A 26,238-nucleotide genomic window follows, 5' to 3' on the forward strand; every position below is an offset into this window, starting at 1 on the left:
CGCTAATGAGGACCTAGAAAAGCTATTACACTTCTATAATTCCTAACAGGAGAAGACAAAGGATACAGGAATTTTCCCATGGTTCTCTCTCTCTGTCTCTCTCTCTCTCTCTCTCTCTCTCTCTCTCTATCTATCTATCTATCTATCTATCTATTTCTGCAATGTTGTAACACCACAAGAACTTCTGTCATAGCCAGAAGAACCCATGTAAAACCTAGATAAACTACATAGCTGTATACACCTGCTGGAATTAAGTCAGAAAAAGATGGTGTCACTAACATAGCAACAAATAGAGAGACACATATAGGAAAAGGAAACAAGATAGAGTCATTCTGGACTTTTTTGGGATTCTGGTTTCAACCAGTGCTTATAGCTGAAATACCAGAACAAGTCATACTTTTTACTTAATCTCTTTCTTAACTGAAGGGGGACCTTTGGAAACTTGCCACCAGCATCACTGATGCTTACACTTAGGATAAACAGTGCACTTGAACAGGAGAATAAAGAGGATAATGAGAACCTACTCACAAAGGGCTGAGTAAACAGTAGAGAGAGGTGGGACATGCTGGGAAAACCAGAGCAGAAAACCCACTTCATTTCAATGGAAAATGCAATGAGATTGACCCTCATCTCACTGAAGCCACTGGGACTCTCAATTCTGGCTGCAAAGATGAATCTCAGTACAATATCCTACTTGAAGAATGTGACTGGCAGCTGTAGAAAGATGTGGGATTTTATGAAGATGATGCAGAGAAACAGACTGACTTTTGAAAGCTCTTGAAATTCCTACCAGCTGGAGAAGCTCATCTACGTCACCTAATCTTCCCAGCTCCACTTTGCAGGAATGCCCATGGCCTCAGTAGCTCATCTGCAGTGGTGCTGCACTGTCCTCTCATTCACCACCCAATTACTCTCATTGTAAGAATCACTTTTTTAATGACTTGAGATTTTCCAGTTTCAGCTTCAGGCCATTGCACTTCATCTTTCCTTCTTGTAAGAATGTGGATAATTCCCTTCTTTCATTTATACTATAATCTCTGCAATTATTTATAGTCTGTAACTGTAAATCTCCTGAGTCCTCCATTTAATACAGTTATTTCTGTGTCCTTTTCTGCAGTTTGTCTAACTTTTCTATCATCATCCATTACTGCCTTTGTTTCTTCTATATTTTTAAAATAATTTTTACATTATGGGGACTTACTGAATTCACCATTCAAAATGTAGCAAAATCACAGATATATGAACCAGAGTCTCACTATTTTAATACTATCTCCTGGGAAAAGGTGGATATATTTTATGTGAAAGACAGATTCAAAAGGCAGAGGTAATTTCATTTTCAAATGGCAAATCACACTTGGAAGTGTGGCAGCAAAGCTCTGAGTAATCTCAGCATGTCCAAAATATTGCAGTTTTCTTCAACCGTGTGCTAAGAAACACAAGAGTAGGCAGTCCTTGTTAAATTAATAACAATAAGATCATCAGTCTGAAAGCAGGATCTCATCATAGAAATCACTGACAAAATCTTTACTCTAGGTGACAGTGATTCCTATTTACATAAATCAATATAAATTTCAAATGTATATAATGCAGCATATTAACCTGAAAAAGGCCAAAAGCTCAAATAATAACAAATATCAGGAAAGGCACAAATAGCTTATTGTACAAAATCACTGGGTTACCTTTAATTTTTTTTTTTTCTAAATTTTTGTTTTTAAAAAAATCTGACAGTCTATTAACTGCTGGTCTGAAGATTCAACCATGCAGCCCCTTGAGAACATACTGCAGGCCATAGACTGTCTCTGTTCCCACAGTATTTACCATTAAATTACTTGAGCACTTGCTAATCATTAGTAATTATAACTCCTGGAAATGATTTCTGACATTTTACTGGTAAAAGAGGCACAGGAAAACTGAGCTGCATAAGAACATTTGAGAAAGCTAGATCTCCTGAGCTGTTTAGTATCTTCACAATGATATTAAGAAAACACAAACAAGGCAGCTGTAGTGGAAAGGCCTAAGGAATCACTCATTACATGCAAATAACATCTATCTTCTTGTAACAGGAGAAGCTATGCCATACTGGCACTGAAATGACTACTGCTAACTAGGGAGATCATGCTAAAATAGATCTCCAAGGAATAACAAAGGATCATGATAGAATAGCAATTATGACAAAACCCACAGCTTTGAAAGGGTACTTGCCTGGTTTTGTAAAACAGGGTAATTTGGGTAAACTGAAATCATAGTTAAGACAGTGTAGTAGTTTTGCATATTAATGATGTGATAGACTTCAGGAAAAAAAAAGAACTCCAAATCAGTCTGGAAAAGGAGAGTTCGAAATGGGATAGAGTTGGAGTCTACTAAGTGCTACCAGATAAGGCAAGAGACAGGCACAGGTCTACAGTGTTGCAAGAGAGAAAGATGCATCAGGACAGTGTATTACTATGGAAGACCTGAACTTCCCATATACAGAGAAAAAATACTGCTGAAAGCTGTCAATTCTGGCTACTTCCAGAGATGAGTGATGGGTGTATCTTCACCAAGTAGCCAATTAACCCATATTCCTGTGGTAGAGTTTATTTTCCATAAAATTTCAGACATCTGAATGATCATAGGCTGACACACTTTAAATCAAATGAAATAGTACACAAAATTCAGTTCTCTATTGCAATATCTCAAATTTTAAAATTTCATGGAACTAGATAATTTAAGAGTTTAGAATTTCTTCAAATGTTCATTAAATGTATGAATAAAGAAAAAAGAAAATGCACTGCATATGTATTGAATATGACACTAAGATTAAAGATCCTCTAAGTATAACTCTATAATTAGATTAATACTTTATTTGCTTTCCAACAGAAACAAGAATTTAACAGTCATGAGTAGGATTGTTAAAGGAAAAAAGGATACAGAACAAGAATTATCAAAATGAAACAGGGGTGCAACTCCAAAGATCTTGTAGTGGAGTAGACAGTCTCTGTCTTAGAACACATGCTATGGGAGAACAGAAGGAACACTGTGTTTAAGAAAGAACAGAGAAGTTTCTCCAGCTGCTCAGCCAGTCAGACCTCTAGTCTGACTTCAATAATATTGAAAGATTTAGGGCAAATATGGAAGAGAAGACACCATAAACTTCAGTGTTCTCAGAAAAGAGGAAAAAACACAATGTGGATTTACCAGAATGAGATTGTGCCCAGCTAACTTGAATCCTCCTTTCCATAAATTATCTGGATTTTTTTTACAAACTCTCAAGACCAAGATCACATGGGACTCAGGAAAACAATTGTCTGACTCCAGCACAGGAAGTCATTAGTTAACTGGCAAATCATTGCAATTAGCACAGGAGTTACTAGACAGGTAACAGATACTTTAGAGAGAACATGAGGAGTAATGTTGAAAATAAAGCATTTAGATAAAGGAGGTTTTTAACAGAGTTCATTGGTAATCAGCCATGGGACCAGTCTTGTTTAATACCATCAAAAACAATGTAGCCACAGAAATTAGGAATGTGTTAACAAAATTACAGACATGAAGTTGAAGAGCACACTCATTAAGACAACTGACATATTGAACTAAATAATAGAAACTGCCCAAATATCTGTGAATGACCATGCAGAAATGTCCATCTCTCTTCTTTGATTATAGGGGTAATCTTGCACCTCAAGTTACATACCCAGGGTAGGTGGATACTTACAAGAGAGACCACAACACCATCTGATGCAGCTGCAAAAAGGGCACACAGAGTGTGTGCCTAGAAAAGGTATTTCTAGGAAGGAAAGCATTAATGTCTGCTTAATGTCAGCATAGGAAGCTGGGAGACCATCTGTGGAGATCTTTGCACCCTGGAGTACCACCTACCTTTTTGTTCAGTCAAGTCCTGGAAAGGTGAATTCAAACTCAGAGGTTGATGATTGCAAGCACAATGGTTAGAGGGCTGGTCTATCAAGCAGCTTGGCTAGTTTATCTTGGAAAAAGGGACTAAGAGGACAAGGAATAATGTCAAGCATAGACACTGACACTGAATGTCAGCCTCAGAAGAAATAGAAACAAAATTAACAGAAAAAAAATTTCTGTGTAAATTAAAAGATAACTGATTATCCTGGGAACAACACATTAGGGTACTCAAATAATCCAAGGTCAGGCTCAATGCAATCTGTTCTAGCTTGAGATGTCCCTGCTTATTGTAGGGGGGTTGGACTAGATGACCTTTAGACATCCCTTCCAACCCAAGACATTCTGTGATTCTATGATTCTATTAATGATAAGATTTACACTAGATGATGTCATTGCAAAAAAAAGAAAGAGAATAAATAAACAAACCAAGAAACCCTCCACAAACAACAAACCTCTGAAGTGTTGCAACATGATGCATTATCAATTTATGGCTTAGCTTTCCAAAACACAAGACCAGATTACACTTAGCCTTCCCTTCCAGTATTCTAAAAATCTACTTTTCCTTTTGAAAACAATTGTAATAAGGAAATAACTGACCTTGCAAGACTAAACCTATTTATAACTATCCTATCCAGGTATGTCTTAAGATAGTCCAGGTCTAAGAAAGCTGATTTTCCATCAGCAGAATTAAAGTTAGAGTCTATGTATTGCTTTGGACAGACATATTTATATTACTGAAATAGATACAGAAACTGTATTTCATGCCATCATTTAATCTCAGAGAAGCAAGTTCTTTGTAAGCAAAATCTAACAATATTTCAGCATGCAGAACAATATTACCTTGCATAAAAACACAAAAACATCAGTACTGATCAATTTCAATGTAATTTAAACAAAGTGCTGTTTTACTGTGTTTCCTTATTTTGTACATCTCTCTACCACGTCTTGCAAAACATCACCTGCACCAGTGAAGGGCTTGACCATTTGCCTGTCAAATATTTCACCTCTGCCCAAATCGCAGTGTGAAAAAAAAAGACTGAGAAACTCAAACATATGGGGAAGGATGAGTTAGTGACAATGGCAAGACTACAACACCCGTAGAGATGAAAAAGAGAATTTGCATTTAAATTATGAGTAGGCAATGCAGAGTGTGACAACAGATCATTTTTGTAGCAACTCTGGGACATGGAAAACACAACCCACTCTTACTCCAAGTAACCGAGGAGCCCAGGGTAGCATTCTCACCAGGTCCTTAGCTTATTCTTTTCTCCACCACCAAGTGCCTAAGCCTCTCTGCCCAGTACAGGGAGAACTCCCTCAGCATGGTTCTCTGCTGCCTGCTCTTCTACTGAGGTACAGTTTCTGCCACCTTTTTAGTAAATCAAGAACGTATTCAGAAATTTCTATATTATGGCTAAAACACTGTACTCTTCCCATACTATCCTCCAAATCTGAACACTCCAAAAACATTCCAGATAATCTGCTCATATGTTCATGGAAAGGGAAAGCAGTATTTCTTTCACACATCTGCCGTGGCACCCTCAGCATTTCAATATCCAATTAAAAACTTCTCTGCTTCATGCAGGAAAAGTATGGCCCGCGCCAAGTTTCCCAGTAATATTTCCTTTTGTACCCCATCCTACTTTCTATGCTCTACAAGCACAACACCACAATCTGAAGTTCTAACCCATTTAATTAATCGTCTTCCTTATTTTTTACACACACTGCCATTTTTCATTCTTTGCAAAGACCACAAATATGATTACACTCCTCCACTTAATATTCTGAGTTTTTGGAACACAAATGTCGGATTTCCCAATACACATGTGCAAGGTGAACACATACACTGTTAATCATGATAGTATATTTTAAACAAAAATCAACCTTTCAAATTCTTTCAAATTCCTCTTTTTTCATTGAAAAAGTTTAAAAACATGTACTTCTGGAGGAATTTTAACGGATGTTCATATTAACAGCTGTAAGACTCACAGGAAGAACTCATCAGAATATACTCCAGTTTATGTATACTGAAAATAAATCTTAAGGTATCAGCAAGATCAATTCAAAGTAGTCACACAGCTGAAAAATGGGCAAGGCTGTATTTTGAAGCCACATTCTCTCTGACATCGGACAGAAATTTATTTTTCGCCACAACCGAAGTTTAATCACATATTACTGGGGAGGAGGGGGGGAAAAAAAAAAAAAAAAAGAAAGTATAATGGAAGTTTTGGTTCCAATGCATGACTTAGAGCTCTAATTTGCAAGCTTATGCCCTGCATGCACAGCACAGTACAATCAATGAAACTTAGATCTGGGTTTTGAAAACAAATTAAACACTCCCAGGCTCTGATCCTAATATGACTTCAACTACTGTGATGTCTTCCAATTCTGTAACATTAAATAAAATGTGTTCATGCCAATATCACACATGCTAGATCCTCACAAACAGGAGACACCCATCAGTAAGTGATTATACAAAGAAAATTGACTAATTTGTAGCACAGAGGAGGAAATTCAGTCCTCACAGAAACCAGCAGCAAATTCCATTTGATGTGGGCAGATCAGCTGTTTGTCTGTTGTGCAGAATACATCCAAAAGAGACAAGCATTTCCCAATCCCCTTCAGAGATGAAAAATCCATGTTTCTTGTACCACTACCGATTAAAAATTAAATAAAAAAAATAAAATATATATATATGTATATATAGTGAAAATTTGTATAAAAATCACAAGCAGGACATCAGTTCCCTCTGTCCCACTTTTACAACTCAGATTATTATGATGGGAATGGTAAGGGGGACCTCTTTTTTTGTGAGTCTTAATGTACAGTTTTTTAGGTATCCTGAGAACAACACAGGAAATGCACTTTATTAGAGCAAAATTGTTTGGTTTTCACCATTTTTTTTCCCCTAAAGCTGAAGGCAAAGAGGACCATGGATGTGAGTAGCCCTTTTAACAACAATATAAATCTTCACATGGTTTGTAGAGAGGCAGGCAGGCAGGCAGGCAGGCAGGCAGAGAGAAAGAGAGAGAAAGAGAGAGAAAGAGAGAGAAAGAGAGAGAAAGAGAGAGAAAGAGAGAGAAAGAGAGAGAAAGAGAGAGAAAGAGAGAAAGGAAGGAGGGAGGGAAGGAGGGAAGGAGGGAAGGAGGGAAGGAGGGAAGGAGGGAAGGAGGGAAGGAGGGAAGGAGGGAAGGAGGGAAGGAAGGAAGGAAGGAAGGAAGGAAGGAAGGAAGGAAGGAAGGAAGGAAGGAAGGAAGGAAGGAAGGAAGGAAGGAAGGAAGGAAGGAAGGAAGGAAGGAAGGAAGGAAGGAAGGAAGGAAGAAAGAAAGAAAGAAAGAAAGAAAGAAAGAAAGAAAGAAAGAAAGAAAGAAAGAAAGAGCAGCCAGTTTGTCCCTTAGACACAGCCATACAATCACATGGATCAGAAGGATTCATGCACATACCTATTTTAAATTACTCCCAAAGGATGCATTATGTCTCTTTCATGCTATGTACAACTCCTCTGAAACCAGTAATACAGATCCTGGCTCTGCACTTCCAAAATACAGCCATGAATATACTTCCTTCAATCACTGTTGGTTCAGGTATGCAGTTATGTTATGAGCAGTTAATGTCTTTGATGGGAGCACACAAAGAAAATATTTTTGCAAGTGATCCTAAAGCAGGATGCTATCCCATGATACATAGCTGCTACTTTTTCTACCTTTCCTCTTCTCTGTTAGACCAGGTTGCATACTGGAGACACATCCTCACTTCATGTTCTGCAGCAGAGGAGCTGGAGGCAAAAATCCCATTGATTTAAGACCTGAGGGTGAATTAGTAACCCCAGTGCTTGAGGAACACATTTATAAATGTAGGCTATAGGGGTTTTAAGGTGAAAAGAGAAAGGAACACAAAACACTGAATTAATATTATGTATACTCCAGAAGGTACTTTCTCTTCTTTATTTTCTCTTGTAAGTTGACTTTACACTCTATAACCAACTGGGTAAATTAATTATCCCAAAGGATCCAAACCTATTATAAGTCCAAATGCATTTTCAGGTAAATTGATGTTGGAAAGTCTGTGAGGCCCCAACATCCACCACAATTCCCAAAGGAAAGATAATACAATGTCATTTCTTGTTACTTGGCTCATCCTTTAAGGCAAAGGCAATGCATAACTGGTTCACTTGGCTTCTTGGCAATATTTTCCAGCTTTTTTCCAGGGAACACCACCAGACATTCAAGAATATTCACCAGCTATGAGTTAGAAAACAGGATGGAGACTTGGAGACTTCTATAAAACAATTAGCTGCAATAAAACTATTATTCATAACATTTAATACCATATACCACTTCACATTTTACAGTTCTTTGCACACACACAAACAGATTGTTCTGTAGAATATCCCCATAAATATGGCATGTCCTGTTATCATACATGAGAAATCTGTAATAAATCTTCATACCTATTGAAACCCCAATTAATCAAAGTGTCTGGTCAGTATTAGAGAGGAAGCCACTGCTAGAAACATAGTTTAGTAATGCTTTTCTCTGGTGTCTCAGCAAGTCTGATTAGTTGGGAACTACTCCTGCATCACATCTAAGTGGTTTTGGAAACATCATCTCTGTACTCTGCACATCATAAATATTAATAGTGCATATTTAATAACATTACTACTAATATATATCAATGCAAATAATAACAGGTGGTGGACCTAGACAAGTTCTGAGAGCATGACAGGAGCAGACCACCCATTGAGATTTTTCTTGACTTGCTTAAATGAGGTGGCAATACCAGCTTTCACTCCGCGCACTCCCTGAGGCTGGCTACTTTCTCACCCATCCTCTGTCTCCAGCCTTCTGACTTCCCAACAGCAGAAGTTCAACTCAGACATGGCAAAAACCAAAGGACACCGAGGGTCACATGTGGAAACAAAGCAAACATTAATGTGTTTCCCAGGCTTATGGTTTTAAAAGCCAGATCACGTTCCCTACAAAATTCAGCACTTTTCTTAAACCTTAGACTCTCCTGGGCAGGCACTTTGCTTGTATATTACTAGCATAGTAGGACTGCTATTCTCCCAAGTGTGTGTATTTCCAACACAAGCCCACATTTTTTTTTTGGAGAACTGACTCTATCTCCTGTAGATATATTCTGGATCATATCCCTTTGTATTTGAACAAAGTAACACTTAAATTCATTACACACTCTGCAGATCCCTCCAGCCACCTTCCCATGTCCACACAACGCAAGCCTTTGGAAGATTACAGCAGTCACAATGGCATGAAACCTCAGTGCAGGTGGCTCCCAGCTCCGGTGGATCTCACATATTTCCTCCTTGGAGCTGGCAGGCTATTTGCACTTTTGTTGAACAGAGTGCCTGTAAGGATGGTGCTGTGGAAAGAAAAGACCTTTTCTGTCTGAGATCCTTTTCTGGGGATTCCATCAGAGCCACTAGATGATCAGACTCATGCACTTAATACTTGCAATGCCAAAAATTATTTCACAGGAAGTTTGGGTTTGGAGTCCAAACCCTCAGGTGTGCAAAGAGCCAGGTAAATCCAAGATAGACAGTTGTTTCCCCATCACAAGGCAAAGCCAGGTGCAGGTGCACAGGGAGCAGCAATAATGCAGAGGATAAAGACTACTTTTCTTCCCTCCAGTAAATCTGTATCTTCCATAGATGAACAAGGAAGACCATCCACTACAAGCATACACTAATTTATATCCAGCGCTGTATTTCTGCATGACTGGAATCATCTTGTGTATTGTTGCACTCAAGGTATGGCTTATAAAATATTTCAGTCATGGTAACAGGACACTCATGAAAATGCTGTTCAGCCCAAAGCACAGCAGAGTATGCAACAGTGAGCACCCAACTGAAGACAACAGATCTTGCTCAAGATCTGCAAGGACAACAGTGTTTTCAGTGTACCACTTCCACTAAGCCATCTTTCTGAGGACCCCAGTCAACTCCTTTGTACACAATAGATTTTTCTTGCTTGAAGCAGCCCGTGTTTACAGGAACAACGCTGTAGCATCTAATGCCACATATCAGGCAGGCTGGGAAAGCAGAGTCCTCCTCTCAATGCCCCTGAGGTCATGAGGCAGAGGAACTGTAGGGAGGCAAACACTAGGAACACATATCAGAAATACCATTCCCAGATGTATTTCGGTTACATTAAATCAAATCTTGACGTCTTTAACAAGTCCCTGATACATCAACTATTTGCCCATTTGGATGACCTGGACACTTGTTTGTTATAGGAACTGCAAGACACTGTCCATTCTGAAGTTATTCTCACAGTGATACAGTTTGTCTTCAGTGGAGTCATGATGCAGCCAGAAGCAATTCAAAGAGGGCTTCACCCTGTAAATAACACATAAAGAAATATGTTGTGACATTTAGTAGATACAGAGCCTCAAAGTTACTTGCTCCATTGGAGGAATCATCTGCATTACTGAAAAAGACTTAAAAACTAGGCTAGTAACTCAAGACTTGGTTTCCCAGGATAGAAACAGCAACCAGCCTTTTCATCATTTTTGGATGGAGCAGCTTGCAGACGTTTATGTCTCTACTACAATATCAATAGCACAACACACAATATTACCATAAAAATAGCAAGTTTGGTTGTTGTTTTTTTTTAAAAAAAAAAAGTAATGGAAAAAAAAAAAAAGCAGAGCTCTCTAAACTTCAGTTTCTAGGAGTGCCATGAGAAAAACCAAACTTGTATTTTACCAACCCTCCTTTCCTTTACCTCACCAAGACATAATTGGATGTTCAAAACCCTAGAAATGTAGAATAAAAGTACCAATTCTCCTCCTTAAAATAAAATGTTAAGCTTCTAATTACACGACTTTGGCATATCGTTTTGTGAAATTACTAATTAACTATGAGCCCTGAACAGAGAATGCAGAAGTAGTGATTTTTTTCCTCCTCAGGAGCTGCACCCACTTCGTTGTAAGTCAAGTTCTGCTACGGAGGGAGGGAAAAACCCGCAGGCGTGTGCGCATGGGGCGGGGGGGGGGGCACCAAAAGGAAGAAATGCTTCTTTAGAGCAAACCATCCCGCAAGGCCGATGCCGGCACCCGGCGGAACCGGCGCTTTAGGAAGGGAAGAGAAACAAAGCGACCGCCGCCCTGCACCCCTCGCCCTCTCCGCCGGCGCAGCTCCTTCCCTGCCTGCTTCCCTCCGGCCGGCGCTGACCCACCCCGCCGCCCGGGGGCAGGGGCTGGCGGCGGGGTCGCGCCGCCCCGCGGAAGGAAGGCCGGCAGGGGGAGAGTGCGGGGGGTTCTGCCCGCCGCACGGCACCGCCTCGCCGCGCCGCGCCTCGCCCCGCCGCAGCGCCACTCACCGCGCCGGGCCGGGCCGGGCCGGGCCGGGCCCCGTCGAGCCGCGCCGAGCCGAGCCCAGCCGAGCCGGTGTGCGGGAGCTGCGCGGCGGCCGCCGCACCTGCGGCGGAGGAGGAAGCGGGGGCGGGCGGCGCTGCTGAGCCAACCGGGGCCCGGCGCGGCGCCGTGAGTCACCAGCGGCCGCGCAGGGCGGCCGGGCGGCTCCTATAAGAGCGCCGCGAGGACACTCTTCCCCCGTCCATGTCTCCGTCTCCCTTCTCTCCTCGCCGCCCCTCCGGCCGCGGCCCTCGCCTGCCCGCCGGCCCTCCCCGCCTCTCCTCCTTCCCCCTCTCCGTCCCCGGCGCGGCGATGCGGTGGGAGCGGCGGCGCGGAGAGCCGAGCGGCGCGGGCAGCGGCGGGCGCGGTGCGGGGCGGCGGGCGGTCCCGTCCCGCTGGGCGCTCTGCCTGCTCGCCCTGGGCTGCCTGCGCGCCGCCGCCGACGGTGAGTCTGGGGCCCCGGGGGACTGGGGCGGGCACCGCCGGGGCTGCTCCCGCCGCGATAATTTGTTCTCCCACCACCCTTGCTCTTCTCCCTATCTATTTATTTATTATGATTTTTTTTTTGTTTTGTTCTGGGTCTCTCAGGCTGCTTGCCCACTGAGCCGGGGGGGGGGAGTGGGGCTCCGCGGAGGGACCTCCTGGTGGGCCCGGGCTCCTGGCGTGGAACAGAGGGGCGCTGCCGCCTGGGTCTGCCCCGCTGTCCCTCGGTGTCGGGGGAGGTGGGGAGGAGCCGCCTTCCCCGGCGGGCCCCAGGCGGCCGGTGCCCCGGGCAGGGTGGGTGCGGGTTGGCCTGAACCCCCGCCCCGCTGGCCCTCCCCGCGCTGGGGAGCAGCTTACCCGGGTGCCGCGGGAGGGTTTGATTTGCTGGGTGATGCCTGGTGCTGAAGGGCGGGTCTGCATACCTGGGTCTCACCGGGGAGGTGGGGAAGGTCGGGGAGAATTGGGGCTTTGCCGTGGAGGAAGGAAGTGGAGCCCTTGGAAAGCCTGAGGCGTTAAGGGTGCTGTCAAACTACTGTGCAACTTTGGCTTTGTGGCATTCAGCGGCACTGGCATGGCTCTGGTTCAGGGCCAATGGTAACCACCATGAGGGATCTCCACCTGGTGGTAAGGTTGAGTCTGGCCAGCGCTGGATCCTTTCTTGCGGGCTCGGCTCTCGGGAGCAGCGCTGCTGCTGGCGAGCTCCAAGGTTGCCTCCCAGCGGTTAGCTCTGTGGCAGTGACCTGCGCGTTGAGCCAGTTGGATGGTCGATTCAAAATACTCTCTTCTTGCGTGTAGGTAGTAATCGGCTGGCTCCTTTCTTCCTTCGGGGGCTCAAGTCCAGGCTACTCTTCTAGGTGGGAGGTGGGCAGTTGGTGTCTGTGTTGCTCTATGGCTCTTAATCTCCTGACTAGTGCCCAAAAGTAGGCCTAGGTGTCAGATCTTGGCTGTGTTAGTCAGGTGTGCTTAAAGGTAGTTGGACCTTGTAGTCCTGCCTGTGTGTGGAAGTTCAGACACTAGGTCTGTCAGGTAGAGCCTAGCAAGGGGGTTGCATCCAGTCCTTGCGCAGGGGGAAGAGGGGAACTGCCTGCCTAGTAATTCCACGATTTGCAGTCACGTGGGTTGCTCCCATGTCGTGTCTAGTAGACATGATTAAACGACTGTAGTATGAAGAACCAAGCTGGATGGTGCTGAAGCTGCTGGTGCACTATAGTCAGAAATCCTAAGAGAGCTTCAGTAGACAGCAACTGTGCTCCACCAAGTTGGTCTGATTCTTGACGTAATTTGAGTTAGCAGCACCCCCAGCTCTCTCCTACTAGTAGTTGCAAATGCCAGGGTCTGGGGTGAGTCTAAGCTAGTTCCTCCATGAGCTCTCACAGGGTTTCCCAATCACTGTTGCAATCTTTTCTGGGACTTGGTGTCACATGAAAGCACACAAGTGTCACATGTTTGAGGCTGCCCAGTCAAGTAATCTGATGACTTGCTTAAGGGTCTGAGACAGTGACAGCAGAGGCATGGAGAAAGCTAGTTTAACATGGGTAGTCATTGTAACTCTGCTCCTTCAACCTGTGTACATCACTGTTTATGAGTCACCTTCTAGTAAGTGGTTACCTGGGGAGCAGTAAAAGAATGTGTTAGCAGTCACAGGCTGTGAAGTTACTAGTTCTCTGCATTTTTTTCCAAGGAGGAGAAGGGTGTGGAGATGCTTCTGCTGTATGAGTAGCACATGAAGAGAAGCTTTGAATTACTGGCTAGTTGGTGCTGATCATTAAGTGTCTCGTTAAACTTTTACCTTTCTGCACCTGTGTGTGTGTTAGGTGCTGTAATTTCTTGCTTGTGGGCTTGCACAAGTAGTTGCTCTGACACTTTGCTTGTTCTGAGCTGCAGAACTGATTATATCCTTTTGGCTTGGTGTAAGGGTTATAATTTTGAGTTTTGAACTGTTAACGCCAAGCTCAGTTACTGCTTCGTTTAGCCTTTTGTGCAGCTGGCCAGTGCCATTCGGGTGAAGTGATGTTATGTTTGTAAGTTACAATGTCCTAGGCAGTCTTAGCAAGCCTTTTCTGGTTATTCTAGCTTGAAGTAGAGTAACTGAGGTCTGTAGAGTTATTTTGGGATACCCTGAGTGGCAGACTTGGTCTAATATCTCTAGCATGCTATTTTGGGAAAGGCTGACTGTTCTCACTCTGCAAGCCTGGATAAGAAAGTCTCAAAACTAGCAGGAGTCAGTTGCATATTTTAGGTGGTGGTACAGTAATAACTGGAATACCATGTGAAAAGGCTTGCAAGCAGAAGGCTACTTCTAGAGGTTACTGTGGCTTTGCACTCCATCAAAGCTGGCTGGGGTGTACTTTCTATCATAAAGTAGGCTACTTGTTTGACAGCTCTTGACCAAATAGTAATAGCTTTGCAAAAACATGCCATTAGAAAGTGCATGCTGGTGTAACTCCTACCCTGAAAAGGAAAGGAGGGGTGGAAATACAAAGCACAAGAGCTGATGTTCAGTTTTTTGGCACTCTTTGAGCACCATTCCTGTGAAACAAGTTGTCATGGCATTACTCTGTCTGGCAAGTGAGTCAGTGTTTTGCTCAACCAGTAAGACTGCTAAAACATTAGCAGAGCTCAATAACCTGCTGTTTCAAATCCTTTACTTCTACCATTAATTTGCATGAGACGCTCAGCAGGTAAAATTGTAAAATTGCCTGTGTTGTCCTTATATTCCATCCAGGGTTTGCCACTGCATAGTGCCTGATGGCTGGTCAATATAATGTGAAATGGCTGAATAGGTTCCTTCCACATGGAAACTGTCTTGCATTTTGTATGCTATACAGAGAAGGTGGAGAATAACAAGGAATGTTCTACTACAATTTGATGCCCGTTGTGAGCCCTGGAGTGCCAAAGCAAAGCACCTCCACTAAATGATGCAATAAACCAAAGAGGAGCAGGAGTCTTGCATCATGCTATGGACACGTGCAGCCAATACTAATGCATGAGCTTAGGCACTTGCCTGTGTGCATTACCTGTAACAGCTCTGACACAGCTGCTGAAGAAGCAGGATGCTTGCTTTTAGTGACAGTTATAACATGACATCAAAACACAAAGCAGGTTCCCTTGAGGGTCAAGGTCTTACAGTTTTACAGCTAAAGATACCCTGGAAAATGCACTCTAAGCATCATGCAGAAAGCAGTACCTTACTCAAGCACGCTAACAAATCAAGACACTTATCAATTGGAAGACAATGAGCCTGATTCCAGAAGGAAGTGGTAAATTATCTTGCTTTCCTAGCATCACACTTGATCTAGCATAAATAAGCAAGATCCAGAGAAGAAATAACTCCTTTTTTTTTTTTCTTTTTAAATACTAGGAAATGTCTCTGGGTGCCCTTGTTGAAGAGCAACTTAAATGATATAAACTTGTTTGATTACAGAGCAGATATCTAAGCTATTTCTACAGACATCTCATGGATTCTGATGTCATACATTAGCAGCAGAGTACTGAAATGCTACTCCAGCTTGACATTAGTCAAGTTTAAATCCAGTTTGCTTAAAGATTTTAGAGTTTTGGGACTGCAATTCTAGGGGCTAGACTGCACAAGTCATTGTGTGTATGCATCCCTCTGCCTTGCAAACTTGACCCTGCCTTGAAAAGGAAAACTTAGTAAGAAGAGCGCTGAGGCTTATGTACAGTTTGAAAGGTCAGTAGTCATAGTGCTTAAGCTCTGCACTTGTACTGTGAAGGAAAGCTTCTGGGTCTGTTTTCATTATTTAAGGTAACTCTAAAGATTTGGCACCCAATCTTGGTTTCATGCTGATGTTATGCAGATTTTTAAGCTCAGTAACTTTTTGATCAGTAGTGGGTGAAAGGAAGAAAGTATTGCTTACCAGTATTGGGACTTAGGTTCCTTTATTTCCTTAAAGGTGTGAGAGCAAAGTGTGAAGAATCCCAATTCCCCTGTAGCAATGGACGTTGTATTCCTTTAATCTGGAAATGTGATGGTGATGAAGACTGTTCAGATGGCAGTGATGAAAGTACTTGTGGTAAGTAATAATTCCTCTGTAGTTGCACTTGCTAGTTGGCAGTGGGGGCTTACAAGTGGATAGCTGTAGAGATGCTTATCCTGTCCAGCACTTCTGACAGTCAGAATAGAGTGTACAGGACAAATTGCCTAGAACAACTGGGGGCCTGTCTTGATGCTTGGCATCCATGTGAGGCAGTTGAATTCTTCTGAGCACTATAAAAGTCTTCTGAAATTAGTGACTATTAGCACTTAGCTGTTGGCTATTGCATGGTTAAATGCCCTGTTTTGCATGTGAGAGTGATTCTGCTGTGTCTCCTAAAAATGATAAGTCTAGCTTTGGCTGCCAAGTCTTGCTCTAAGCAGGCCAACACAGATGCCAAGACAGATGACTAGATGTATTTAGACAAGGCAAAATGGACTCAATACCCAACACTGGAGAGGTTGAACTGCCAGTCTGCTCAAACAGACAAACTGTTACTTTAGAGTTATATAGTACCATGGGTCAGTAATCACAAATCAAATGCCTCAATAATAAACTCAAAGTTCAAAATGATAATATTAATATAAATTGACTGTACTTTAGCTCAAGTGTGTTCAAAGCAGCAGCTATTTTAGCAGCATAGTCTTCCTTAACAATAGGAGTCCTTCAGTGCCTGCTTACAGGAAGATAAATGTTTCTCTGTGCACAGTATAATTCCCTACGTAATGTTAAACAGCACTGTGGTGGAGGATGACACCAGACATCTAAGAACTGTGGATATTGCATCATTTTCCTAGAGCAAGGCAGGTTATCTCTAGCTGCAACAAACAAGTTAAGCTCTGGTCTCTGTTTTCTCTTGCAGTGAAGAAAACATGTGCTGAATCTGATTTTGTGTGCCTCAGTGGTCAGTGTGTGCCTAACAGATGGCAGTGTGATGGGGATCCGGACTGTGAGGATGGGTCTGACGAGAGTGCTGAGCTGTGCCGTAAGTGATCCTGGCTTGTCCATGCAGGCAAGCTGTGGGGAGCGCTGTTTTGACTTCTTGCCTGTTCACAGCCCAGTTTTCCTCCTAAAGGAAGGATGAAATTCTTGACTTGGAAGGGATGTTCCTAAGTGTTAGCTTGGCTTTGACCACATCAGGGTCTTGGCAAGACTTTTTACTCCTTAAACAGATGCAGGACTGAATAGGGACTCTGCACTTGTGCCTGGTAACAGATAGCTAGTACAAGTTTTACTTGCAGTCAGAAGCAGCAAGCACAACATGGCAGGCCTGACTGTTACTGTTGCTTGCTCACCAAGTGATCACTGTCCTCCAAGACAACTACTTTGCAAGATTACCAGAGCTAGTGTAGGAGCTGAGTGGCTGGCTACGTGTTGTGGGATGGGAAGCAAAAGTGCAGAGGTTTGACTGTCATGTCTTGCAGTTAGCAATCCCAGTCTCCAGTGTGGTAACTAATCAACAAACACAGATCTGTAAAACTTCATTTCTCTGTATCAGTAGGATCCACACTGAGGAGTACTTCAGCCCTAAGTCCTACTGCACTTTGGCATTACTGCAGCTTCTACAGTGTAACTGGTGTGCAATCACAAAACTACCTTTACAAAGATATTCTTAAAATTAGGAGCTGGAAGCATCTTTTTTACTCAACACTACAAACTAATGTAATCTCTTCCATGATGAAGTCAGGAGCTTGGATGCTGGCATCTAATTTACTGCAACTTTGCCCAGAGCTGAAGCCTTTCAGTCTCAACTTTCAGGACAACTGCTAAAACCCAAGATCAGTAGCTCTTACATTTCAGAACTCTTAAATTGAACTTAAACTTTTTTCAATAGATATGAGAACATGCCGAGTAAATGAAGTCAGCTGTGGTCCTCAGTCAACCCAGTGTATCCCAGTGTCCTGGAAATGTGATGGTGAAAAAGACTGTGACAGTGGAGAAGATGAAGAGAATTGTGGTAAGGGAAGAAATGGTGGCTGCATAAGTCTATTTGAAATTGACTTGTCTGGAAAGTAGCTAGCTGGGCAGTATACCCGGGAAGATACATTTCTTATAACATAAACATCTCCTTAATCCTACATTCCTCTTGTATTGCAGTCCGCTTAACAAAGCGGACTTATTCTAACACTCCTCTATCCTACTGCGTTAAGCGCTACAGCAGTATAAGCTATTCTACATCTATATTTGATCTCTGGCTAATTTTGGCAATAGCCATGGGCCTAGTCACATGTCAGTCAAACCATCAGAACTTGTTCTCTGCAGAGTTTCTCAACAGGTAACTCTAATTGCTGCTCACAGTAACAAATGGTGTTCTAAAACTGTTTTAGTGACTTGTGGCCAAAGGCACATCTGATCTGCTTTACAGCCCTCTCCTGGAGTATTCTGTGCTCTTGTCTGAAAGTGCAGACTGGGGAAGCTAGGTTTCAGGGTTTGGTGGGGGTCAACTTCAGACCAGTACGCAAGTGAAGCTGCCACTGCCAGCATTAGAATGCAGCATACCTGGTTTGTTCTAATGAACTTGGGTATATATGAGTTGTCTGAGGAGTCCTGAGACAAATTTCTAGTAACCAAAGGCACAGAGCTGGGTTCTGTTGGAGCCACCTTACCTGAATGGGCTAATGAGACAGATTTCCTGACTTCTGCTATGTATCTGTGGAGTTGCTCCTTACTCAGTAAGCCAATGCCTTAATCTGACAAGTAAATCTACAGACAACATTTCTAATGAAGCTGATAAAACTGTCTGCCTAGGCATACTGAGCTGCTAGTTACACTGCTATTAAACCACCATAATTTGTACTGGCGTAAATTGTGTGGATGTGGTTAATACCACAGGATCGACTGGTGCAAGATCTTGATCTGTTATCCCCTATGGTTCAGGCAAATGGGCCACTATGGTCCTGGAGGCCAGCACAAAACACTTCAGTTTCAAACTACAGTGCCTGCTGACCATCTGGCTACCTTAATCTTCATCTGTACTCTAGCGTTAGCGATTCTCTTACCTTCTGTCTCTGATTCACAGGGTTTGAGCCTGTTTTCCAAAAGGCTTGCACTCTGAAGCAGAACAACCTAGCTATTTCAGAAGGAGGTTATTCTCAGTAGCTCAGTAGCTCAAAACTGATGCCTCTCACTTGTAACATTCAAAGGCAAGGAGGGACAGTCTTCGTCAGGCTCAAGTTTCCTGTAGGTGGTCAGTTAGGTTCTCCTAAAGCCTTATACAGGATGCTGATCTTCTCTCAGGTAACAGCTGATGAAGAACCTGCAAAGCAAAATGACTTCAAGAAAAAGTCTGCCTACTTGTGGTAATCTGCAAATCTGTCTTCTGTTATTCCAGGCAATGTGACTTGCAGTCCAGCAGAGTTCACATGCAGCAGTGGGCAGTGTATTTCCAAGAGTTTTGTCTGCAATGGTCAAGATGACTGCAGCGATGGCAGTGATGAGCTGGAGTGTGCACCTCCTACCTGTGGAGTTCATGAGTTTCAGTGCAAGAGCTCCACTTGCATCCCCATCAGCTGGGTTTGTGATGATGATGCTGACTGCTCTGACCATTCAGATGAATCTCTAGAGCAATGTGGCCGCCAGCCTGCCCCTCCTGTAAAGTGCTCTGCCAGTGAGGTGCAATGCGGCTCAGGTGAATGTATCCACAAAAAGTGGCGCTGTGATGGAGATCCTGACTGCAAGGATGGAAGTGATGAAACTAACTGCCGTAAGTTAACTTGATCCTTCTTTAGGAGGTGCTGGTTGGCTCCTGTTTTGTTTTCTTTCCTTCCGCAAACCTCAGGAATTTAAGTCTGTAATGGCTATGTCCTCAGCTTCCCGGACCTGCAGACCAGACCAGTTCAGATGTGAAGATGGGAACTGCATTCATGGAAGTAGACAGTGCAATGGTGTGAGAGACTGTCTGGATGGCACTGATGAAGCAAGCTGTAACAATGGTAGGTGTGGAACTAAGAAAGAATACAGTCTTTACAGAATATTTATTGAAGCTGGTAGTTGCCCTCACAATCTTCATTATCTCAGTTATTCAGTGCTCTGGACCTGGCAAATTCAAGTGCAGAAGTGGAGAATGCATAGATATCAATAAAGTGTGTAATCAGCAGAGAGACTGCAAAGACTGGAGCGATGAACCCCTCAAGGAATGTAGTAAGTGAACAAACTTGTTACACAGTGCTGACCACTAGACAGACTTGGATACAGCTTCAGAGATTTCAGATGTCAGTCTGGAATGTCTATCTGCACTTCTTTGGTGGCAAACAAACAATCAAGAGCAACCTAGTCAATAGGTTAGTTTTATCCTAGCCACACTGGCTATTGGGGTGACTTCTCTCCATGGTAAGGAGTCACTTGAAGGCATTAGAAGCTCTGAAACTTTCAGGAACCTCAATATTTGCTGCTGCCACCTTGTAACACAAGTAACATGCTGATAGCTGAGCAAAAACGAATTTGAGGAGAGTCTCGTGTGTGTGTCTTCAAGTGCTAGCATGGTTTATCAGATATGACAGAAATAATTAGAAAAGGGACAGGTATCTCTTAAAGCACTCTAAGACTTTAAGTATGTGTCCTGTCTCAAAAGTGGCCAATTCTTCTCTTCTAGACATGAATGAATGTCTGGTGAACAATGGTGGATGCTCTCATATCTGTAGAGATCTCGTTATTGGCTATGAATGTGACTGTCCAGCTGGGTTTGAGCTTATAGACAGGAGAACCTGTGGAGGCAAGTATCAAGTAGGTTAACATGAACCCTCCTGGTGGTATTGGAGATGAGAACAAATGATGTTGTCTTTGCAGATATCGACGAATGCCAGAACCCTGGTATCTGTAGTCAAATCTGTATCAACCTGAAAGGGGGCTACAAATGTGAATGTAGCCGTGGCTATCAAATGGATCTTGCTACTGGGGTGTGCAAGGCAGTGGGTGAGTATTGTCATAAGATGTCTATACCTGCACTTTAAAATGGGGTAACAAGTGATGTACTGCTTGGTATTGTGGTTTTGGCATTAGTTATTGTACTGTTATCAATATAAGTTGTGCAAAACTGAACACTCATAATTCTTTGAATTATGTCATGATACAGTACTTAAAGCTGCTTAATGAAGACTGCTTGTGTCTGCTCCCTGGACACGAGGGCCCTCCACATCAAGTTGTGGAGGGAGAAAAGGATGAGGTATGATACAGCCAAGACCTCTGTCCACTAGCAAGTGTTGGAATAACAAATGCTAAATGTGATGACTATTAAAACTTGTCATAAAAGAATAGTATGTCAAGAAGTACAGATAACACTTAAATTCTGTTCACAGGGAAAGAACCATGTCTAGTTTTCACCAATCGCCGGGATATCAGGAAGATCGGTCTTGAGAGGAAGGAATACATTCAGCTAGTAGAGCAGCTAAGAAACACTGTTGCTTTAGATGCCGATATTGCTGAGCAAAAGCTTTACTGGGCTGACTTCAGCCAAAAAGCAATCTTCAGGTAAATGGACCTAGCCTTTGAACCCAAGTGTGTTCCCCTCAACTGTCCCCCGTTTTACCCAAGATAATTGTCTAGGCTCTGGTGATGAGAACTATATTCCTGATGTCCTAAAGATGAAGTATAGCACATGCAGGTTCCCATAACTAGCAATTTGTATGCCTATTGCACTTCCTAGTAACTGCTGCTACCGTTGTACAAAAGGCACTCTGTGGAAAGTCACAGGTTCATCTTCTACATTGCCTGCCTAAAATCTGTGTGCAGTATTTGCTGAGGCATACCAAGTGGTAGTGTTTGTGGAGAAAGGGATTGAAAGCAAGTAATTCTTGTCTTACAGTGCCTCTATTGATACCCGAGATAAAGTTGGAACACATGTCAGAATCCTGGACAACATACACAGCCCTTCAGGGATTGCTGTTGACTGGGTTTATAAGAACATCTACTGGTCTGACTCAACTGCAAAGACCATTTCAGTGGCTAGCCTAGATGGCAAAAAAAGAAAGGTTTTGTTTCTCTCTGAGCTGAGAGAGCCAGCTTCTATTGCTGTAGATCCTCTTTCTGGGTGAGTATTTGTCTTGGTTCTCTTAAAAGAGGGGACCTACCAGATACTCCATGTCCTGATAACTGACTTAGGTAGCCTTTGTTATGGTCATAATTAAGAGTGTTACTACACAGTACTATAGTGCATCATACAACATAAATTCTGCTTCACAGCTTTATGTACTGGTCAGACTGGGGTGAGCCAGCAAAAATTGAAAAAGCAGGAATGAATGGATTTGACAGACAGCAGCTTGTGACAACAGAAATCCAATGGCCTAATGGAATTGCTCTAGGTATGTTGAACTTGTCTCCGTGCCAGAGGTATTCTGGAGCTTTAGCAATTTTTTGCTACAAAAGCCAAGGTCATCCTTCAGAGAACTATTTTCAGCTTCTGAGAATGGGAAGTTCCTGTGTGCCTGGAGGCACTGCAACAGGAACAGATAGCACTTCTCAGAAATTGAAATGGTAACTTTTCTTGTACTGCTCTCTGTTATAGTTGAGGCACAGGTCAGCCACATAGGCAGCACTGTAGCAGCCTTCTGCATCCTGGTATGGTAAGAAACTGAGGCAAGACTGCAACTCCTCTTGAACCTGTGGGTGTTTCAAATTTTGCAGGAGGCTTTGGGTTTTTTTATCCATGTAGATAATAAAAAAAAGCAAACATATTTATTCTCTCCTAGATCTTGTAAAAAGCCGTCTATACTGGCTTGATTCTAAACTACATATGCTGTCAAGTGTGGACTTGAATGGCCAGGACCGTAGAATTGTGCTGAAGTCTCACATGTTCCTTCCTCATCCTCTTGCTCTAACAATATTTGAGGTACGAATTATTTCCTGTAGTAATTTTCAAAGATGCTCTTTGTGCTGGTAAGTGGCTAGCGGTTATGGTGCTGATAGCTACACAGAGGTAATGAGATGCAATGTCTGTGTCTTGTAGGACCGTGTGTACTGGATTGATGGAGAGAATGAGGCAGTCTATGGTGCCAACAAATTTACTGGATCTGAATTGGTTACCCTAGTGAACAACCTTAATGATGCACAGGACATCATTGTGTATCATGAACTTGTTCAGCCATCAGGTAACTATAGCACAGTTTGTAGTTACGTTAGTGTACAGTTTTAAGAAGCTTGCCCTGCTTGGGTCATGGCAAGTGGTGTCTCTCTCCTATGTAGCTAGAGTGCTTGAAGCTTCTAACACCCTCTGGGGTTGAGAGGAGGTCTAGTTGCAATTGTTCTTTCTTAAGCAGAGCAGGTACAAATCTATAGCCTGCAGAGACAAGTATCTCTGATACAACAGTTATTGAGCAAATAATTATGCTGTACACCTGGAGTATGAATGCTCACTCTAGTCAATTGTTGTACCAACAGGCAGGAACTGGTGTGAAGAGAACATGGCAAATGGGGGGTGTAGCTACCTGTGCCTGCCTGCTCCTCAGATAAACGAACACTCTCCAAAGTACACTTGTGCATGTCCTTTTGGATACTACTTGCAGGAGGATGGTCTGAGATGTGCAGGTATGGTAACATGACTGAATTCTTCTTCAGGAGGGATGGGGAAGGAGTAGGAGTACTGAACCTGTTGAAGGCAAATACGGCAGTATAGGCTGAGAGCTTTGCATGAGTTAATCTGATATAATTAATCTTGTAGGAAGTGGTCTTCTAGCATGCATTAGGCTGACCTTAAAAGTCTACAGGTGCTGTTGAAAGTTTGTTTGGCTTCTGCATCATCATCATCATTTGCAACAAGACTTGTACCTCCGTGGCTTTCTGCAGACAGCAGGCACATGCACAAAACATACCGAACCCCTTTCTCATAAAACGGGGTATGAACTAACATAACTCTATGTATAACTGTACAGTGTATAAATACAGTGTTGGAAACCTGATAGGCTAATCTTGCTGACTGAGGAAGTTTGCTTTGACCTCCTTTTTTTGGCCCAAACAAACATGTTGCTGCTATCACCCTGAGCACTGAGTATATGGCAGGCTTGTTTGCCCAGTGGGGTGAAACTAGAAACTTGAAGGTGCCACTTAATATTTTGCATGTTGTTTCTGGCTGTCCAGTTAGAGCACTGAATTCAAGGATGGTTTTCTCAGTTGGCTGCTCTGAAGGGTTGCTGTAAGGATCAAAGACTGTACCTAACTAGTAAACTTGTGGAACTAAAATCTTGCTCAGAAAACCTAGTGAGGGATGGGATGACTTACTGTTGTAATGACTCTAAATACCTGTATTTTATGCCAGATGAACTGTCTAGCCTTGTTGGAATTATTTTTGATCAAAAACCCTCAGCTGAGGGTGTGCTAGTGAAATAACTCATGTTAGTGTTTCCAATAAAGCTAACAAGCTGCATGATCATTCTGCCATCTGCTAAACATTCACTACCATGGCTCTCATAGCTAAGCCATTGCAAAACTTCAGGATTAACTGGGTTCTTGATCTATAATTAGTTTCAGGTACTGGAACAACTGTGGCTTACACTGAGGCTAAAGATACCAGCACAACAGAAAAATCTCCAACTGTTGGACTAGTTCCTGGAGGTACTGGTCCAAATAACTCACACTGCTAAACATTAGAGAAATCAAATGCAAACTGACCCACTTGCCTACTTAAAGTATTTTCTGTTGCATGCAAGTAGAAAACCTAGGCCAGGTCATGTCTGTAGTACAAATGCAACAGCTGGATCATGTGATAAACAGAATTAGCTCACTTAGGACAATGTGGAACTTAGAGGTTCCATGAAATTATCTAGAGTGCTCAGAGAAGGCAAGGCAAGCAATAAAAAAGCTTTGTACTAATACAGGATGAAGCCTGTTAGGCTGTTATTGCAGTGTGTTACTGAGAAGCTAATACATGATAGCAGCTTATGGGCTTGGGAAGTGCTTGCATCTTACAAAGTCTGCTAGCCTGTCAGTAAGCAAGCTCACTACTTCAAATTCTTGTGCAGGATTCAACATCAGTAGTACAACATCTGAAGCAGCTGCAGGTCAAGGAACATCAGCAGCTTGGACTGTTCTTCCTGTCTGTGAGTACAGCATTCATTAGCCTTTGGGACCCATTGTTGTGGGACAGGCTGCTCTTAGTCAGGAGCTTGGCTTGACCCTGCTCAATTCTTGCTATATGTTTCTTTTCCTAAAGTATTGTTGGTGATGGCTGCAGTGTCTGGCTACTTCATGTGGCGTAACTGGCAGCACAAGAACATGAAGAGCATGAATTTTGATAATCCTGTCTACCTGAAAACTACAGAAGAGGACCTCACAATTGATATTGGAAGACACAGTGGTTCAGTAGGACACACCTACCCTGCAGTAAGTAAACCTATTGACATGCATGAGGCCCTCAGAGAGGACATGAAGACTACAGAATTATATCTGATTTGAGTTTAGGAGAGTTCTCTGTTCTTGAAAGCTACTGGCTGTAGCCATACCATTGGGCTGAGTCAGCTGAGAACTTGTCTTTTTAAAAAGTTTAAGCTGTTGTAGGCAACTACTGTCCTGTATCTGGGATGGAATAATCAGAGAGAATGTGGTCATGAGCCTGCAGAATTAATCTGTTTCAAACTGCTGCGTAGTGATTATATGCATTGTTTTGTATCTTGTATTAGTACAATTGTAGCTAACTTGTACTTATTTTGTACAGATATCTGTCGTGAGCACAGATGATGATATGGCGTGAGCACTGGATCAACAATCACTTCCAGTTTACTTGTGTTTTACACTCTTTGGGGATACTAACCAGGTTTGTGGCTGAAGGACTTCCTCCATTATTGGAAGAAAGAAGATACTTTCTGTATGTATGGAACACTTATGTAAATAGCTATTTTATACAGCTTAACAACAAACTGTAAATACCTGTCCACCACAATTCAGCTTTTGGTGGTTACATTTTACCAGTAACCCTTGGGTTGGTCAGTCAGTAACACCGCTGACAAAATATAAAGCACTTTCCATAGAAAGCCATATTCCAGCCACAACTTGTAACACCTGTACATATGTGTATAAGCCACTTGTAAATATTATTCTTGGAAAAATCACTATCAAGCACTTTGAAATAGTTCAAATGTAAATTATTGTACACTGTTTTTCAATGTTTGGGGCAATGGCAATAGGAAAAAACGGGTTGCTATGATTGCCAAAAATTTATACACATAAGTAATTTTGTATGTATGATTGAAACAATCTTGTCTGTTACCTCTTAGAGGTATACAGGTATGAATGCTCTTTAAGAAACCACTGTAGATCTTAAAAACAGAGAAGGGGAAAAATAAAAAGCAGTTAAACTATTTGTCTCTATTATTATGTTTAGCAATTAAGTAAGTAGAGTATCTTCTAAATTGGAAGCTTTAGTGGGCTACATGACTACTGCCAGCAAGAATATGAAGTTATTTCAGCAGTGCCCCCAACTGCTAAGACAGTACTAACCAGCCGGGTGACTGAGGTTTGTGCTTGAGACTCCATTCTCTGCAAGGTACTGGACTGACTGGGTATCCTT

The 26,238-nt window shown here is 42.7% G+C and overlaps 1 protein-coding gene and 1 long non-coding RNA gene across 3 annotated transcripts; one reads left to right on the plus strand and one right to left on the minus strand.

Moving 5' to 3' along the window:
- Window positions 1–7,799: 7,799 nt before the first annotated feature.
- On the minus strand, window positions 7,800–11,325 carry LOC127395412 (uncharacterized). Its single transcript, XR_007891796.1, has 2 exons — window positions 11,235–11,325; window positions 7,800–10,249 (listed from the first exon to the last, which is right to left on the minus strand). It is a non-coding gene; the product is annotated as an uncharacterized LOC127395412 (long non-coding RNA).
- A 95-nt stretch (window positions 11,326–11,420) lies between these two features.
- Window positions 11,421–26,029, plus strand: VLDLR (very low density lipoprotein receptor). Of its 2 annotated transcripts, XM_051642346.1 has the most exons (19): window positions 11,422–11,713; window positions 15,666–15,785; window positions 16,609–16,731; window positions 17,581–17,703; window positions 19,078–19,449; window positions 19,556–19,678; window positions 19,764–19,886; window positions 20,338–20,457; window positions 20,532–20,657; window positions 21,041–21,212; window positions 21,547–21,771; window positions 21,924–22,042; window positions 22,430–22,569; window positions 22,687–22,828; window positions 23,118–23,264; window positions 24,198–24,287; window positions 24,695–24,772; window positions 24,886–25,055; window positions 25,387–26,029. In XM_051642346.1, exons 1-19 carry the CDS (start codon window positions 11,473–11,475, stop codon window positions 25,420–25,422), a joined length of 2,790 nt encoding a protein of 929 aa, XP_051498306.1. In that variant the 5' UTR covers window positions 11,422–11,472; the 3' UTR covers window positions 25,423–26,029. The 2 variants fall into 2 exon arrangements, with proteins under 2 accessions (XP_051498307.1, XP_051498306.1); XM_051642347.1 differs by lacking the exon at window positions 24,198–24,287 and having other exon boundaries at window positions 11,421–11,713.
- The last annotated feature ends 209 nt before the right edge of the window (window positions 26,030–26,238 follow it).

This window comes from Apus apus, chromosome Z (genome assembly GCF_020740795.1).
Source record: "Apus apus isolate bApuApu2 chromosome Z, bApuApu2.pri.cur, whole genome shotgun sequence".
In the NCBI taxonomy this organism is placed as follows: domain Eukaryota; kingdom Metazoa; phylum Chordata; class Aves; order Apodiformes; family Apodidae; genus Apus; species Apus apus.

Bases quoted from the DNA above. Each gene is read 5' to 3' on its own strand.
- VLDLR (XM_051642346.1), top strand. From the start codon at position 11,473: ATGTCTCCGTCTCCCTTCTCTCCTCGCCGCCCCTCCGGCCGCGGCCCT. The intron at 15,786-16,608 runs GTAAGTAATAAT...TTTCTCTTGCAG, and splicing joins CAGTGATGAAAGTACTTGTG to TGAAGAAAACATGTGCTGAA. The intron at 24,288-24,694 runs GTACTGGTCCAA...ATTCTTGTGCAG, and splicing joins TGTTGGACTAGTTCCTGGAG to GATTCAACATCAGTAGTACA.